The sequence below is a fragment of the Mytilus trossulus genome, chromosome 3, assembly GCF_036588685.1.
Source record: "Mytilus trossulus isolate FHL-02 chromosome 3, PNRI_Mtr1.1.1.hap1, whole genome shotgun sequence".
NCBI classification, from domain to species: domain Eukaryota; kingdom Metazoa; phylum Mollusca; class Bivalvia; order Mytilida; family Mytilidae; genus Mytilus; species Mytilus trossulus.
In genome coordinates, this window is record NC_086375.1 from 47,584,316 (window position 1) to 47,604,665 (window position 20,350).

A 20,350-nucleotide genomic window follows, 5' to 3' on the forward strand; every position below is an offset into this window, starting at 1 on the left:
CATGTCCTAAATGCATTAATGAAGGATTGGCAGGCGCACCAGCAGCTTCCCTTAGTCAATGCACTACTCTTGTGGCCGGAAAAAACTTGTCACGTGTTGGTGTAAAGCGAAAGTAGCGCTCCTCCCTTGACGATAGTTTTTCTTGGACTACGACATATCGACCTACCCCATGCAGTTGCAATTTGTCGATATCTGTTTGTTAGTCTCTAAACTGTTGAATTATGGACATTTAATCAAGCCTCAAAATTAGAAACACTCATTCTGGCATCAACCATTCCAATAGCCTTCTGACGGTCATTTTTGGAGAGGCCAGGTTGACGCCATATGCAATTTTTTCAAACTTTTTTGTGTTTTTCTTAATAATGGTGTGTTTCTGAACGTTAGTGAAAAAAAAATTCAAATTTTGTTTCAAAAGTACAGGTACAGAAGGAAAAACATCAATTACACGTGGAAAGCTAAAATGGCGCGAAATCAATCATCCAGAAAAAAAGTAAGACTGTTAAAAATTACAGGTAAAACTAAGGATTATATCAATGATGTTTAAAAAAAATAATTCCAGAAACAACAACAAAAAAAAATTGAAAAAAAAGTGTTGCTAAACTTTTTTGGCTCAGTATATTTCTTTACATTGGGTTCGTTGGACGGACTTCATGATTTCCGAAAGAAATAAGATTTTTTATCACATATCATTGACTTAAAATATTTTGGCTTTGAGCGTTCCCCATGAAGATGATTTAGAAGTCAGCTATATGTGCATATAATAGTACCATTAATTAGATAAGTCAGGGTTACTATAGTGGCGTGATTAAAACATACTTTTCTTAACTTTTCAATTAATAAATTTGAAAGTTATTATAAAACTAAGGTTCTTCTTATCATGCAACGGTTATCTTAGATAAATTTTGTCAAGTAGCTTTTTTGTGTGTTACAATACATGAATTTTAACGATGCCATAACGAGTTGGTTATCGTTGTGGCTATCTGTTCACAGAGGACGACGGATATGATTCAATTTACATAACCTCATTCCTGTTCTCTTTTCCTTGAATGCGACTTACCGAATAAGACGGGCTTATATTCACACGAGCAACACGACGTCGGCCGCATATGGAGCAAGGTCTGTTTATCCTTTCAGAGCAACTGGAATCATCCCCGGTTTTAGGTGAGGTTCGTGTTTCTAAGTTTTGCTTTGTTGTGTTCTGCGTACTATAAAGTCTTTTTCGTCCCCCCCCCCCCCCCCCCGTTTTTGCCATGGCTTTGTCAGTATAATTTCGATTTATTATTTTGAATATCGTTCGCTATGTTTGCAACATTGTAAAAGGTCCATATAAAGCAAGAGAAAACAAATCGTAAACGGAATATTATATCAAAGAAAAAATACATTGACAAACATAATATAGTTCAACAATACTGATATTTACCAAAGATTCATGACTTTGAACACCAAAATGTTTATGCTGCATAATGAGACTTCTTTGATATCTCGTTATAACTTTTGTCATGTATTCAATAGAGCCAAAGTGTATTGATCTTGTTAACATGAACATTTAATTTTGATAACATGTTTACATGAATTTACGTTATATTTAAATTTTCAACTACTTTTTGATTATCAAAATTAATACTAAAATAACTTGTTATTTCTAAATACAGGTGTTATTATTTTTACCATGTCATTTAAAAATCATTTACGTGATTTAAATAAAGGGTGCAACATCATCTTCCTGGTATTTGTCTAAATCTCAATTGAAATACTGTGACTTGAATATTAAATCTAAATAATAAAGCTGTATTACTTTTCAATATTTTTTTTACTTTGTTTTTGAAATTTTAATTTTCGATCAATATTTACTAAAATGTGAGGAAATGTGTAATAATGATAGTAAGACAACACTTGTTGAAATAAAGAAAACACCTCTTAAGTCACCGACAAGGCAACCCCTTGATCACAGATTGCTGAACTGGAAGCGATAAAAGTATATGGCAGACGCGCACAAGCATGTGAAAATCCCTTCCAAAACTTGGAAAAGCAGTGATACATACAACAACAATAACAAACAGCAGTAAATCATGTAAAACTCAGCTGGGAAAGGCTTGACTTATTAAATTGCAACAAATCACAAAATCAAATAACAAAACGACAAAATACACAAACGTACTAATTTACGTGTACTTGCAATAACAGGAATCTAGTTCCAAGCGAATTACAACTAGCCTATTTCACATTAAGTCATTAAGGACACAGAAAACGATATAATATTGGAGATGGAATGGTTAGCTGCCGAAGACAATCACTATATTCAAAGGAAAGGAGAACGCATAACTGTGTTAACGACCAACAAGACATATCAGTGATCAGTGGTTTTGGTTATAGGTCTGTGAGAAAAAAAATAATTAAAGTAGGACTGAGAGAGAGAACGACTAAAATCAACATTAAAATGATTGCATGGTCACCATCATAAATTGATAGCCAGGCATATGTCAAACTTCTGAGCGAATTTTTTTCACAAGTCTCAGATCTTAAAGACATCAGATAATTGTTTCCAATTTACTATAGCGAAATTATAAATTGAATTTGAATTTGTACACAAAAAGATGCATGCAAAAATGACGAAATTTATCTTGTGGACGAATATAGTTTTAAAGGTACCAGGATTATAATTTAGTACGCCAGACGCGCGTTTCGTCTACATAAGACTCATCAGTGACGCTCATATCAAAATATTTATTAAGCCAAACAAGTACAAAGTTGAAGAGCATTTGGGATCCAAAATTCCAAAAAGTTGTGCCAAATACGGCTTAGGTAATCTATGCCTGGAATAAGAAAATCCTTAGTTTTTCGAAAAATTAAAAGTTTTGTATACAGGAAATTTATAAAAATGACCACATTATTGATATTCATGTCAACACCGAAGTGCTGACTACTGGGCTGGTGATACCCTCGGGGACGAAACGTCCACCAGCAGTGGCATCGACCCAGTGATGTAAATAGTTATCAAAGGTACCAGGACTATAATTTAGTATGCCAGACGCGCGTTTCGTCTACATAAGACTCATCAGTGACGCTCATATCAAAATATTTATTAAGCAAAACAAGTACAAAGTTGAAGAGCATTTGGGATCCAAAATTCCAAAAAGTTGTGCCAAATACGGCTTAGGTAATCTATGCCTGGAATAAGAAAATCCTTAGTTTTTCGAAAAATTCAAAGTTTTGTATACAGGAAATTTATAAAAATGACCACATTATTGATATTCATGTCAACACCGAAGTGCTGACTACTTGGCTGGTGATACCCTCGGGGACGAAACGTCCACCAGCAGTGGCATCGACCCAGTGATGTAAATAGTTATCAAAGGTACCGGGATTATAATTTAGTGTGCCAGACGCGCGTTTCGTCTACATAAGACTCATCAGTGACGCTCATATCAAAATATTTATTAAGCCAAACAAGTACAAAGTTGAAGAGCATTTTGGATCCAAAATTCCAAAAAGTTGTGCCAAATACGGTTAAGGTAATCTATACCTGGAATAAGAAAATCCTTAGTTTTTTCGAAAGCTGTCTACCTTCGTTTAGAGTTAATTACATTCAATCGATGTTTTTTATTCAAAAGTTGAATATCGGTCAAATACTGTTGCTTTTATAACTTATCCATTATGTTGATTTGTGTTTTTACATTTTTAATTGATCATCGAGATTAATTTTCCCACTTGAGCCGGCACAGCGAAAGTGAAAAAAAACCAAGCGATTTGAGATAACCAAAGATGTTTATCTATGACGACGTTGTTAATTTCATTGACAACGGGCAAGTTTCCATCGATATTTTTGTCATATCACTCTACTGTGTCGAGAAAAGAAATTACCAGTCAGTAAGATAAAATGAAAATTTCGTAAAATAGCAATAAAACGGCATTATATAAGGAGCAACACAGTGTACAGTGTTCAATAAATGCAATTTAAACAAAAGCAAGGCCACTCTAAAAAATAGAATCAGAAAACGTAATGCTGCAGGAACACATTTTTTATGTTATGAAGAAATCGCGAAAACGAAAAGTTTAAACACTTAAACAAACAGTTAATATCAATACCAAACGATATAGAATACTAGTATAACTATTATGGCATTGACCTAACCTTGACTGCACTGGCGACTTAGTGCTTAGCACTCCAAGGAATATACACACCTTTTAAATTGATGAAGAAAAACAAACAAAGCATTAAGTATAGTCAATACAAATATAAGACATCAATAAAAATTGATAGCTCTGGAAAAAAACCCGTCTAAGTAGGAGTTTTAAGCGTTTCATACATAGCTGATCTTCTTTCAAAAATGACTATGAAATTAATGTTTATATATTTTTGCTGATAATGGGACGATTTCAACCATTCAAATCGAATGACTAACAGTATTTAAACAGATGCATATATTTCATGGAAAGTGACTTTTTTCCTTTTCATTGGTACAATATATAAGTTTTACTTTTCTTACAATTACACAATTATAACAAGATTTATTGCAACGAACTGAAATTACTAGACACACTGTCCGTATAACCAGAAATTTGTTTGTAAACACTTTTTTTGCAACGATAACGTAAACATAGGTTGATAAATTAAACTACTTACATTTTTTAGTATTTGATCAAACAGTTCACAGAATAGGACATATACAGACATTTTCATTTTTTTTAATGGAAAGCAAAAAGTAGTTAAAATTGTATCGTAGAACAAACCTCGTAAAATCAAAAAATGAAGTCCAATTTTTTACACGTTCAAATTATGTTGGTGATTTAATATAAAAAGAAGATGTGGTATGATTGCCAATGAGACAACTATCCACAAAAGACCAAAATGACACAAACATTAACAATTACAGGTCACCGTACGGCCTTCAACAATGAGCAAAGCCCATACCGCATATAGTCAGCTATAAAAGGCCCCGATAAGACAATGTAAAACATTCAAGCGAGAAAACTAACGGCCTTATTTATGTAAAAAAATGAACGAAAAACAAATATGTAACACATAAACAAACGACAACCACTGAATTACAGGCTCCTGACTTGGGACAGGCACATACATAAATAATGTGGCGGGATTAATTAAAGTCATTTCAAAAAGATAAGCAGATATGTGAAGTTTTTTTACATTTTTTTTAAGTGTCTATGTAGTTTATTATGGACTGTTTTTATTATATATATCTTTGTAACTTTTTGTTATGATTTTTATACTATGTAATATAAAATTATGACAATTATTAGAATGATTAGAAGAAAAAGAGGAATAACTCTACAAAGTATAGCTGAATTTAAAAAAATCATAAAAGATGTGGTTTGATTGCCAATGAGACAATTACCTTCAGAAACCACAAGACGAAGATGAAACATGGATCATAGTATGCCAAAAGTTGATTTATACTTTTTAACAATGAACGTTAAATAAACAAAGCAAACAGCTATAAATAAAAACCATCAAAACACATACACTGGTACTTTTGCATAGGTACTATGTCTGTACTAAAAATCTGTAGTACTTGAAATTTCCTTTTAATATTTCTTTACTTTAGAATTATTGTAATATTTAGGTTTCTGTATTTTACAGTACTTGATTTGTACTAAAAAAAAAAAGGTACAGAAATAATACCGGCAGTGATTACAATATACAATGTTTGAAAATCATAGCGTTAAGATATTTGAAATAGACAAACCTTCAAAATGCTGCAAAATATAACGGTGTAACCAAAAATCTGTAGTACTTAAATTGCAAGTACAAATCAAGTACTGTAAAATACAGGTACCTAGATATTAAAATAATTCAAAAGTAACAAAATAGTACTGAATATTAAAAGAAGATTCCGAGAACTATAGATTTTTTGGTACAGAAATAGTGCCTTTGAAAAAGTATCTTTGTACTCTAATATGAAACAGGTATATGTAGAATGTGGCGAGGTTATACATGTTCATGAGCGCCTAAAATGTTCTCTAACATTTTAAGTGGATGAACAGCACAGCTTATGTTTGAGTACACAAAACGCGCGATTCTTCCACTGATCAGTGGCGATCAAACCAAAAATCAGTAACGACATTGTAAGCAGTTAAACAAAACGACAGAAAAGAGAGAATGCTCGTGGAATATTAAGTTCTAAGTTGAAATCATCCCTTCGTAAATTTTACGGACGCCATCACGAGTTGGTTGACCGTTATGGAATAACGGTTTCACAAATGATATCGGATATGTTCCTTACGTCTTAACTACATTCCCCTTCCCTTTCATGAATGTGATCTACCAAATTAGACTATTTACCGCATTTGTAATTACATAAGCAACATGACAGGTGCCACATGTGGAGCAGGATCTGATTACATATCCGGAACACCTTAAATCACACTTAGTTTTAATGGGGTTCGTGTTGCATATTCTTTAGTTTTCTATGTTCTGTCACGTGTACTATTATTTGTCTTTTTCATTTACAGCCATGGCGTTGTCAGTTTATTTTCGATTTAGGAGTTTGACTGTCCCTTTGGTATCTTCCGTCCCTCTTTTCTAACTAATCAAAAATGGGCCAAAAGAAACGCAAACAAAGCATGTTCTGCTGTTCTTTATCTCAACATCGCACTAGACCCTTCAACTCGCAGAAAATATTTTCACCTGATTTACAATATTATCTTATGGATTATAGTACAAGTAACTGAAATTGAAACGAAAACAAATCTGACAGTTTGAAAACTTCAAATTCGCAGCAATAAAATGCGTAAAAATTAAGTTCGATAAAATGCTAACAGATAAAAAAAAAAATGCTTTATATTTGTTTTTAACATTTATTTCTATAACTGTCATGAATAATTTTAACCACGTAACAGCATATTCTTTTTGTAATAGTTCAACATTCCATTCTAAGTTCATTGTTTAAAGTTTTGACACCAACATACTTTGAACGATTAATCTCTTCGGCTTAATAATAGCTAGTGTTATCAATACTGACGTATGCATCCATAATTTCCAACTGAAGAAGTCAATTAAAATTGGTACGCATCAGCAAACCACGTTCGGCAGGTATTGTCGTTACACCTGAATGAACTATCTCTCTCTGACCATCTGGTACCGTACCTCGCTATGTATTAGATGGAAGGCATCCATCTATATTATTTACCAAGAAGTAAAGTAACATTGTCTTCACCTAGCCAGTAAATGGTGGAAAATATTTGAAAGTCTCTTTTTCTTAGATTTGATGACAGATAATAAAACATCTTCAAAGACTTCATTGACTTCTTCCTTATTATATGATGAACATTCAACGTAAGCATCAATTCCGTATTTGTCCATAACGCTTAGATATTCTTCCTTCGACACATTATTGTTTTCATTATTATCTGGAATATCTTTACCAGTGGCAACTAAAATGACTGGTGTCTTTTTGCAAAGTTTTCTTATTTCAGGAATCCAGAATGTCTCGATGCTTTCAAACGAGTCTCTGTCACTTAGATTATAGCATAGTATAAATACTTCTGATTTTTTATAGGATACTGTTCTTATGTCTTTGTAATCATGCTGCAAAATAAACATATCAAGGTATTAAAAACAAAAGAATGACGTGCGTAGGCTTTTATTTGATTTAATGTATGTGTAATTTTAAAAAGTACCAAATCAATGAAAAATCCATAATTAATTTCGTGGAAATATTTAAAGTTTTTCTTTGTATTTAAGTATCATTTAATTATTTACAAAATATCTTTTAAATTAATAATTAATTTGATACAAGACTAGGTATTTCCAAGTTAAGTCTCTCATTTAAATCCACTCTTGTGACGGTTCTTCAAGTTTATTCAAAAAGATATATCTTTTAATCATGTGTTGCAATGACACTTTTTTTCTAAATCCTTAAAACTTATTTGGTGGCTATTTGTAAATGTCGACATAATTAGTTTGCTTATTGAAAAAATAAAAAGTATGATGAAAATATTGAACGTATATTCTGTAGACACATAGACATTTAGAGATAGAAGTCGCTTAAGATAGCAAACAAGGAAAAATAAAAATCTTTTTTATTTCAATTTCTTCCTTGAGCTTGTGGTCATTTCATTTCTTTATCTATTTGTCTTTTCCGGTATCCGTTTACATTACTCAAATAAAAGAACTAGTAATTCAATCTTACCTGTCCAGAAGAGTCTACAATCCTGAGAGTATATTTGTCTCCCATAAACTGTGTAAGTACAGAATGCTCATTAGTTATTGTAGCTTCATAATCTTCAATAGTCAGATCACCAATAAATGTTTTACAAATCTGAGATTTCCCCACCATTCCATCTCCAACTATGGTACATGTTACAGTCCTCTCACTTTTATGTGAGATCATTGTTCTTGTATTAGATCAGTTTGTATACAGGTAAAATATGAAATAATTCCCTCTAAAACAACTGATGTCTTTATATACCGATACCGTCAGGTATTGACCCGGAAACGTAAAACGAATAACCTTGAAATCTGACAAAAATAGTATGTTGTTTCAATATATTTACCGCTGTTTACTATTTTAAATCATGATTATTTATTTTTTTGAAAAAATCAAAAAGAGAGATAGTACTTTTCTTTTTGAATATATGGTTTATCTTTGGTAAATAACAATAATGTGTCGCGTAAAATGCCGGTGGTGCAAAATTTTATTACAAAAACAAATAAATTATACATCAGCTAAAGACAACCACGGAATGACAGTCTCCAGACATGAGAAAGGACATATAGTGTGTGGCAACGTTAAACATGTTTTCGGGCTACCAACCCTCCCCCAACTTAGGACAGTGGTATAATAGCAAACGAATAAAATGTTATAATCAGTTGAACAAGGACTTATCTCGTTAGATTGATACAAAGGCCCGAACAAAACAACTAACAAAAACACTATATCGCAATCTTCAAATATGAGTTCACTTGTAGCTACTAAAAGCTAATTCAAAGCCAATAACAAGTTTTATAAAGTGTGTAAATAAGACTGAAATATTCATATATCCCGCTAACATGTTTAACCCCGCCACATTGTTTATGTATGTGCCTGTCCCAAGTCAGGAGCCTGTAATTCAGTGATTGTTGTTTGTTTATGTGTTACATATTTGCTTTTTCTTTAATTTCTTTTACATAAATAAGGAAGGCCGTTAGTTTTCTCGTTTGAATTGTTTTACATTGTATTATCGGGGCCTTTTATAGCTGACTATGCGTAATGTGCTTTGCTCATTGTTGAAGGCCGTTCGTTGACCTATAGTTGTTAATGTCTGTGTCCTTTTGGTCTTTTGTGGATAGTTGTCTCATTGGCAATCATACCACATCTTCTTTTTTTATATAAGTACGCATCCAATATCCAATGGACATTGACCAAGACGTCATTATCAGCCAGAGGAAAGTTTGACCGTGTGTAATGTCAATGCAATCTTTGTTAACGTATTCATGATTTGGGGAACTATACAAAGAGCAGGATTACATTTTAGCGAAAGACAAACTGAGTGATAATCTACTTGGCGATATCAGGTTTCCTTTTCCATAATTCTTCCTAAATGCTTCAAACCAATGGAAAATCCATTTTTGATTTCTTGGAAGTCTTTAAATTACTTCTATGTATTAAACGTGTCATTTACGTATTTGAAAAGTGTTTTTTAGAAAACTTGAGCACGAGTAACTTGATAATAGGCTTGGTTTTTAACGTCAAGTTCCTCTTTTGAATTGACAAAATCTTATCAAGGTTATAAAATGATTATCTATGAAGATAGATCTTTAAATGACATTTGTTTCTAAACCTTATTTCAGATGTATTTACCTTACTATATATTCTTTGATTTACAGTTTGTAAAAGGTGCCGGGTATTTTTTAATTTATTTGATTTTATGTTGGCTTGGATTTATTGTTTTGTTTCGTATACTAACATAGATTTATAAAACTTCAAGCAAATATTATATCAGGATTTTCTGTAGGGACTTAACAGTTTGGGTACAATCTAGTCCTTACTCTTAAGTAAACATAATCTTAACTATAAGCAATACTCAGAAAGCCTCCTTAGTGAACGGATAGAACATGTTTCGTAAATAAAGCCAACAGTAGTATAACGGTGTTCAAAAGACATAAACCGATTGAGAGAAGTCAAATTCCGGGTTACAAACTAAAACCGATGGAAACACATCAACTATCTGAGAAAAACAGTCGAGACACAAGAACACTGAAGTGCAACAAAAACAAGCGCTAACATACTTAAACGAAGTATTTGATAACGACTGTCATATTCCTGCCTTGGTACAGGACATTTTAAGAAACAATGGTTGATTTAAACTGGCTAGGCAAACCTCTTCCGCATTATAATTATGTTTAAAAAAATATTAGTTATCTGAATTATAAAGAGTAAAGAAAGTATTAGCTCAAGTTCAGTTCAGAATAAGATTGTACTATTAGACTTGTATACCCTTAAAGTTACATACATTATCCGCCAATAAACCATTAGAACACTATTTACCATTAGCTTTCAATAGTTTATAATAATATCAAAATGTGTATGCGAGTGGTTTTTTTTCAATTCCAAAAACGTAAATCGTTTATGACGAATCATTCACAATAAAACATAAAACATAGATTGAAGTACATTAGCAGAAAGTCGTATTATAGTACAAATTTATCAAAGATGTTATAGTACAAAACACGTTTCATTGATAAAACAGTAATTTGTAAAACTGTCATATTTCAAGCCAAAATATTGAAGTTAGATGTACCTTTAAAGGCATCAATGTCGCTGTTTAAGGAAGACGGAAATGCATTAAAATATATGTACTTAAAACATATCAATTAAATTGACACGTGCTTATTGTTTCTTTTGTTATTTCTTGATTAAAATCTTTTTAAAAGAATGGGTTTTTTTAACGGATCAAAATAATTCCAAAATAAATTATAATTCAAAGCATCAGTCTCATTGTACATGATATATCTAGTTTTGATTTGTTTTCATGTGTAAATTAAATTATAATTTATTTATCGTAAACAGATATTTGAGCTCTAATGGAAAATGGACGTTCTTTATTAAAAAATTCTAAAGTTTGGGATAATAGTGGCTCCCACATGTTAATGATATCCATTCTGTGAATAGTATAATATTTTAGCATGTCGGTCTTTTCAAAACAAGAAATGCCCTTGACATTTGTAATTCAAAAATATAAGTAAACCGTATCAACAGAGTGCACAAAAGGTAATAGCATGAGTTATCATAACTGTACATATATAGCAATATATATATAGTTATGTTTTGATACCCAAAAAGAAATCAATGGGTTTTTTCAGTTCAAATATAGCTTATGTTAATAAAACTATCCAGGAACTTATCAGTTTGACATTGTATATATAAATAACTTTTCGTTTTACGAATCATTTTCTACATGACGGAAATAAGTAATTCCACAGACATTTGCTGTATGCATTGGTTTCGCATTATGTAATTTGATTGACGTTATACATGTACTATATTAAAACCTCAGACACCAGGCATGCTACTGTTTGACTCTTAAACTGCTACGTGATAATATCGTCATTATGGTTTTACACACATGCATAATTATCCCTTTCAGGAAGCTTTGTAGGTTAATATTCGAATGTAAGTCACGAAAACATTGGCTACACTAAAACATGCAATGCAAAGAAATATGAAATATGCTGTATACCTCCTAAAAAGAGCTCAGAAATCTGGCGGAAGAGGCTACATTTTTTCTACCAGGTTTCTTTGATATTGTAATATGTACTATTAAGGTGGTATGGGAGTCTAAAACAAAAATGATAGAATCTGTTCATACTTTGTCAAAATGTAGTATCTATTGATACATGATCAAAAATATTATAAAAATGATAGGTCACCGTGCATTTTCACAAGCTACAGGTTGTGACAAAATGACAAATTTTGTATTGATTATACAGGAAAAAACACCATTTTGTGAATAGAAACTAAACAAAATGATAGAATTGTAAAATAAATTAGGAAAAGATTGCTTGCAGACAATGCTTTGAGAATATCAAAAGAAAATATAGGGTCACCGTACGTTTTTTCCGGCTAAAAATCAAAATAGGAAAATTTCATGTAGAGTCCTTCAGAAAAAGCACTGTTATAGAGTTACCTCCCCTTAAAATGCCAATTTGAAAATATTCAAAAACAACCAAAATTTATCTACACTTGTAAAAATATTAATATTTCTAAGTTATATTCTTATAAATTGATTCTTTTAAATGAAAATTCACATTAAATTTCTGCATTCCTGCATCAAATTTTGCTAACTTGATAGAAAATATGGACCTTATATTCTCTGTTTTTTACAATCCAAGATGGCGAAAGACACCCATACCACCTTAACAGAATAGAACATATCAATCAAACATTTAATTTTAGTTTGTAAAGATTTTCAGAAAAATAAAATATATCCTTAAAAAATTTAACTTGGACCCTTGCAGCTTTATCGCACAAGACTGCGATAAAGTAAGATTATCTTAATAAAATATAATTAATGTAAAATGAAAACGAATATTAAGAAATCGACGGAGGAACATACAAAAAGGAATAAAGTGTAACAAATCAAAGCCAATATATGAAATAGGATTCATACTGGAAATTACCAAAAATCGAAGAAGTAGAGATTATCGGACCACACTTGCTGCTCACTTTTTTCACATTTTTCCAAAGATATCGTATGAACTGGTAATAAATTATTTTAACAGTCTTTAAGTGGCCATGATCATACGTGATCAAACGTGACATTCTTATCTGGAGAAAGTTAATTTTTCATCCTTGTTCGTGTAGTCATTAATTAATCTTAGCAGACAAATGAAAGACGAGGTTATAATAATGTATACTAATTCAGTTATATTGGACAGAACGAAAATCTTTGATTGTTTTGCTCTTATGTTACACAGGGAATATATATTACTTTTAATAGTTAAGTGGCATGATAGTATGGTTACAATAGTTATCCACTCTATTCGGTTGTAATTCAATATTAAACCTATAGCAAACATTCTTTTCGATTGTTTATCCGGCGGTACCTCCAACGATGCAGTTCATACCTTTATTTCATGTAAAAAAAGTTATCAGATATGAACTTCAATTGTATCCGATGTCATGCGTTAACCTATAGTTAGTTCAATTATTTTACATATATTCTATATGTTTACGCTTCAAACTTTTAAATCTGAAACGGTTATTCCAAAATCTAATATCGTTTCAGTCTTCAACAAATTATCGACATGTTTAAACAACGCTCGGTGTTGAAGACCGTAATTATACCATTAATGGTTACTTTTACAAACTGTGATGACTTGGATAGCGAGTTGTTTCATTGGCACTCATACCACATCTTCTTAATTGTATCTATTAAACTCTAAATCTTCCGAGTCTAAAATCAATATGAATAATTTCAGCGGTCTATCAAAGGTTTGTCATCAACTTCTAGTTTTCAAAACATTTTGAAAAACATCAAGAAATAACAAACGACAAACACTGAAGAGGACTTAGAACATGCGCATTAATATAGGGTCATCCTTAGGTCATCTTTTTTAAATATCATATTCCTCCGTTCTATCCCGATTAGTGTATTTACATAGCGCAATATTTGATTCACAGATATAAGTTATTTCATTGAATTCGTGTTATGTATATAAGTTGTAATTTTCGTGGTGTTTGTATATACATGTAATTTTAAATGTTAATGTATTATATCGTATTGTTGTATTCAACGGATGTTTCTTTTATAAATGATATCGAATTAAAAATTGTCATTAATGTGTTTTTTGAAAATTTACGAGGTCCAAGTCATTTTAGGTGCAATTGACATTTATGCACCGATACCGAAATATATTTGAAACTGATGGTTGTCAATCAAATTGATATACAATATATATGTAGATAGATCTCTGATTTCTTTATCTTCATCTAGTAAGAATATAGATCTCTAAATAACCTGTAATAATATTGTTACTCGAGTTATAAGAGGTAAAATAACAAAATAACAAAAATGCAGAACTCCGAAGAACACTCTATAAGGGTGGTACCTCAACAAAATGCAAATTAAAAAGCTGGAACCCTTCAAATGAATATATAACAAATGTTATATTCCCGACGTTTCTTATGCAGATAACGGTGGATTAAACCTGGTTGTGTAGCTAACTTAACCTCGCACTTGTATGACAGTCGCATAAAATTCTATTATGTTGACATCGATGTGTGTACAAAACAAATAGACATAATAGGTAAAAATGTCAAAAACAGGGGGACAGTAGTCAACACTGTGTTGTTTTTCTTATCGAAGGGACTTCTTGAATGATTCAGATGCAAAAAATAAGTATTGACTTCTCAATCATTGGGTTTCGTTCTATATTTTAACTCTATACCTTATCATAATGATATTGAAGTTTTCTCTATTTTTGTAAATAAACATATGTTATGATTTTTTCTTTATAAATTTATTGACAAAACGTCTTCTCCTTAACATTAAATACAAAAAATTATTAGCACAGAAAATCAAATGTTTAAAATCGCTTTATCATTCTAACTAGATAGCAAAGGTAAAATATTTTTATAGTTACTATTTTTAAGTGATAATGCACTTATGCATTTTTTTACTTAAAAGAACGCTTTATTTGTTGTACGTATTCCCATCTCAAACACCGCAATGCCGACACATGTTAACACAATGCTTTTTCAGTCATTTTAAGACCGTTGTTTCAAACTCTCCTTTGTCTTTTTTATTTTAACTTTTCCAATAATTTGTCGTACTCGATTGACAACAAATTAAAAATATTATTAGTAAGATAAAAATTCAGTACCTGTTTTATATCGCTTCATTTTTCAATGGTAAACATGTGATTGCAACACAAAGATGTCACACTGAAACTCAAATTTGGTTATACAAATATTCCGATTTTATTACATCATGTGAAGGACGTTCAGGTTTTTATTTACATTATGCATTATAAATAAATGGTAAAACGCATAATTTATTCTTGAAAGTAACTTGGTACACTTTAAAAAGAATAAGAAACCACGTGAGTCAACAATATTAATCAAGAAAACATTTTTTGTTTCTTTCCAAAGTTTATATTTATAGCCACTTGCGTTCAGAGACAAATAATAAGTATTGTTGACTCACTATTTCTTAATAATGCTTCTCAATTTGTTTATCTCTTTATATATTTTAACTATAAATTAGCTATAAATTATCATAATGAATATAATACGTCAGTAATGACATTGAAGTTTTTTGTATATATGAAAATAAACGTATGTTATGATACTTTTTTGCAAACTTATCGACAGAACGTCCTCTTTCTAACATTTTGTACCAAAAAAAACCGAACACAGAACCTCGAATGTAAAAGCACTTATCAATTGAGATATCACTTTATCATTCTAACTAGATTGCTTGAACATTGTTCCTTGAAATTCAAGCGTGAAAGCAATCTGTTTAGAATATAGATCTATCTCACAGCATTCGCTCTAAATCTATTACTTTGGGATACAGAACGGCATATCTGGTTAATAGTGAACACAAAGGTAAATCATGCTACACAGAGGTGCAAGTGGTCAGTATGCTGGTATTCGTATTAACAATATATTTGTTCAATTTAGAGGTAGATTTTTTTCAACAAATTGTTGGTATTCGTTTGGAACTAACTGTGCATACTGCCATACAAGTGAGAGGTAGCTAGTTATAAGACCAGCTTTTATCCATCATTTTCTACATAAGAAAATGCCTGTACCAATCAGAAATCTGACAGTTGGTATCCATATGTTGAATGTATTTGAGCTTTTCATTTTGCCATTGGATTACAGCATTTCCGTTTTGCATTTTCATCGGAGTTCGATATTTTAGTTTTTCACTTTCTATCGTATATTCCAGAACAGAACATTGTATGTCTATTTCTTTTACTTGCTTCATGTCAAGCTCATCATAGATACCAGGATTGAAATTTTGTATTTTCGTCAAACACGCGTTGGTCTACAAAAGACTCATCAGTGACACTCGAATCCAAAAAAGTTAAAAAGGCCAAATAGTGTTGAGGATCTATAATTCATAAACGTTTTGCCACATACAGCTTATGTAATCTATTCCTAAGGAGAAAAGCCTTAAAATTTGTTTTGTAAACAGTATAATTATATTAATCTATTATCAATTAATAATATTTCATGTCAACGCTGAAGTGCTGACTACTGGGCTGGTAATACCCTCAGGAAATAAAAATTCCACCAGCAGTAGTATTGACCCAGTGCAACATAACGGAATGAGAACATTAAATCAAAAACCTACAATACGTTCCAGTCTATTCTTTTGTTTTGAATGTCTAATGTATTTTTATGCAATTATACATCTTCTTATATTTTTTAAAGTAAATTATATTTATTATATTCCATTTTCATGTATAAGATTTTTAAACCAGTTTCAGGGGTGGTATGACTAGAGATCTTAGAGATTTTTAAAGAACCCAAATAAAGATGCAGTCAATATAAACGGACCGGGAAAAACACACGTGTAAATGCTAACAAGTTTTATTTTCGATAAAATTATCCTAATTTACTGAAAAGTACAACACGAGGGTCGCCTTATTGAAGGCAATGTAAAAAAATTCCTGTTCTGCGTTTAAATCTCAACTCGAACGTAACGATCAACGTACTAGCGAAAAAAATATACAGAATTAGCAAAATAATCGATCATACAAAAACACAAAAAAAGTATTTCGGCTGTAAGTTCATTTCCATATCCACTTTTCTAGGTATCAAGATGTTTATGTATATTATGCTCTTCGTTTATGTCAATATTCCCTTTAGTTCCAAGGCACTTATGTCACCAGTTACTTGAAGTACCAAGGTTATCCGTCTCAAATAATTTCAATACAGAAAACTTCTGATCAATATTTACATTTCATTATCTTAGCACCAATAAGTCTTTAATTGTAGAAAATTGATATACAATTCTACTACTTATATATTTATAGTCTGTTATTTTCTGATTAATACTGCGTTGAGACGTGTCCTTTTTAAAATCAATGTTCAAATAAACATGTTTACGAGTGACATTGAATAATGCTGATATGAAAGCCTTGAGAGAAAAATCACCCTTTCATTTGATGGTGTGTCAGTGCATTTAGAGTACGAAATTGGGCATGACAAAAAACCGTGAACATTGTGAAAGTATGGTGTTCTCCTGACTTACATGTATGTTGGAGGGAGTTTTATCTAAACATTTTTTTTTCTTATAATTTTTTTTTATTATTATAACAACGGGTCTTAACCGCTCCTGGTGGACCATCAGTCAGCTCAGTGCCTCTATAATTCATAACAAACCGTTAGTCAGCTGTATGTTTATAAATATACAAATTAAGTAAGAAAGGTTTCAACTCAATCAAGCAAAGTTGGCCTAAGATTGATTTGGCTATTATTTTAAATTCTGTTTGTTCGTGTAGTTCTTCAAATGTTTCGGTTCTTATTCATCCAAATATTCAGCTTTTATTTTTTTTTATATAGATTAACCGTTGGTTTTCCCGTTTGAATGGTTTTACACTAGTAATTTTGGGGCCCTTTATGGCTTGTCGTTCGGTGTGAGCCAAGGTTCCGTGTTGAAGGCCGTACATTGACCTATAATGGTTTACTTTTTTTAAATTGTTATTTGGATGGAGAGTTGTCTCATTGGCACTCACATCACATCTTCCTAATCTATTTGGCGTTCCTGATGAAGGTAAATCTAGAAAACGCTTCGAACAAAGGAAGTTTATAAAGTGTTGGTTTTTTTTCATTTATAATTCTCTTCAGGGTCACCGACGTTAGTCTTAATCATTATTTGAAATTTCTATTTTTTAAACTAGTAATTGGGGCAACTGCCCAATTGCAAGAAACAAATTTAGTACAGTTTACATCTTAGAATTTGAATGTTTTTTAATCATTTGGTTTTAAAAACAATCTGTAGAGAATAATAAGTTGGTACCTATACAAAAAAATGTAAAGAAACCTTGATCACAGTTCCACAATAATTGGAGACTCTCAGAAGACGGATGAACCCAAACCTATGACTTTTAAGAATGTCATCATTTAACTTAGTACTAGTACAGGAAATATCAGATTCTTGACCTATACCTTCGTTAAATGTTTCTTTAGTTCAACTCTTTGTTCAAAGTAAATGTGATACTCTTGAAACGTATCAAACATTAACTATAGTGGTGGTCCTTTATATATCTCGACTTAAGAATACCAACACATTATAATCACTGTACAATGTTTATGCAGTTACTGTTACAGTAGCAGTATCCAAAACTCATTTATTTTAAATTTGTTTTTTTTATTATGGATTTTTTTAAAAACGCACTAAAAGTTTTGGATAAATTATGTAGACAAAACGCGCGTCTGACGTATTAAATTATAATCCTGGTACCTTTGATAACTATTTATACCACTGCATCGATGCCAGCCCAGTATTCAGCACTGCAGTCTTGACATGAATATCAATTATATGGTCATTTTCATTAATTTCCTGTTACAAAACTTTGAATTTTTCGTCAAACTAAGGATTTTCTTATCTCAGGAGTAGAGTACCTTATCCGTATTTGCCACAACCTTTTTAAATTTTGGGTCCACATACCTCGTCAACTTTGTATTTGTTTGGATAAGTATTTTGATCTGAGCGTCACTGATGAGTCTTATATGGACGAAACGTACGTCTGGTGTACACAATTATATTAATCCTGGTACCTTTGATAACTATTTACATTCATTTTGATAGTCTATTTACTATTCGACTCTCTCCACTACATCTCGTAGGAAAGTTCTTATTTGATGTACATGGTCCTTTAAATATCTGAATGCAAATTCGTATTTACTGCAACTGAAATGAAACCTTCTTATGCAATGAAATAGGTAATATATTAGATATACTTATTGATAATTGTGACACGATTATTAAAGCTACATTTGTTTTACAATATCTTTGCACCTTTCAGCAATAAAGATTATCGAAAGGTTGGTAGATATTCCTTTGGGCAACGGTTGTGTTCCTTTATTACAGACTTGTTATTTTTTTTAATCACATATTATGGCAAAACTCAGAAACAGTAAATATAATAATATGGTATCAAACATAATCTAAATTGTTAAAAAAAAAAGGTACAATATTGTTGGTGAGCAACCCTAGTAGTTGAATAATAAATTTGAATAAAAGTATATCCTCGTCATAGAACTTAAAGGTAATATCTTCATTTTTGTTTAATTCCTTGTTTTGGAGATAATAAGCAAAATAGTTTTGTCATATCTGTCAGTTGCGATAATTTTCATCTCCGTTTATTTTTACACATTTATAACAAAAATTACATAGTCGCAAGTGGTCAATATGACCTTTTGTGTCTATCATTTGCTAAGGAACATCTAGTCCTTACAAAACAAACCCATTTAAATATTAGATTACAAAATTGAGGCATGTATGGCTGATTTGAACGATGCAAATACACAATTTTTTGGTCTTATCCGATACTATAAACGACGTTTTATAACTATGACCAGATTTAGGTATAAAGTGAAATAGTACCATGAAGCCAAAAATAATTAACCAGTGTGAATTCCTGTTTACACCATAAAGATGATCAAACGATTGATTGCAGAATTTCCAAGTACATGCTGCTATACACATCTTCCATAGAACAAATACTTGTAGTTCTGAATGAAACGAAGACATTTGTTATTCTTAAGTCATACAAACTCGTCGCCAAAAAGATGTTCTTACCCACCCTGTCTATATTTGACAAAGGATAAGATTATCATCAAACAAGTACATTTCCGTCTTGTTTTGTATACTTTACATACATTCATAATAAAGTTTTGTTACCAAAATCCTCAAAAGAGTATAATCACGCAATAACCAAAAGAAAAAAAAAACAATATGAAATGTATACTTTGTTGTCAATATTTTTACGTGCAAATAAGTGGCTTGCTAGTATGTATCTATCAATTAGTATAAAACATTTAAAAGTACCTATAACTCTGTAATAAATATGTGTAACAATAGATCTGAAATATGACAACTTGAGAAAAAAAAAGTTTAATTGTTACATCATATACATTAAAATGTCGAGATTTGTTGACGAATCCTCTATCCTTGTATGTAAGGACACTCACCTTTGTGTCGTACAAGTTTACCAAAGAGCAGTGTCATGTGATTGGTACTGTAGTAGCTATATATAGTTTATCTATGAATTAAAACCGTTATAATTTCGTTGTTACTTTTTATAATCACTGTTTGTGATTGATTGATTGATTAGTTATTTATTTGTTTAACTGCAAATGGCAAATATTTCACACATGTTTCAAGAACT

General features: G+C 31.2%; 1 protein-coding gene across 1 annotated transcript; it reads right to left on the reverse strand.

Annotated features, from left to right (window-relative positions):
- Window positions 1–6,843: 6,843 nt before the first annotated feature.
- LOC134709488 (ras-like GTP-binding protein RhoL) lies at window positions 6,844–8,382 on the reverse strand. Its single transcript, XM_063569646.1, has 2 exons — window positions 8,151–8,382; window positions 6,844–7,546 (listed from the first exon to the last, which is right to left on the reverse strand). The coding sequence occupies exons 1-2, from the start codon at window positions 8,349–8,351 to the stop codon at window positions 7,172–7,174; spliced, it is 576 nt and encodes a 191-aa protein (XP_063425716.1). The 5' UTR covers window positions 8,352–8,382; the 3' UTR covers window positions 6,844–7,171.
- Between the last annotated feature and the right edge of the window lie 11,968 nt (window positions 8,383–20,350).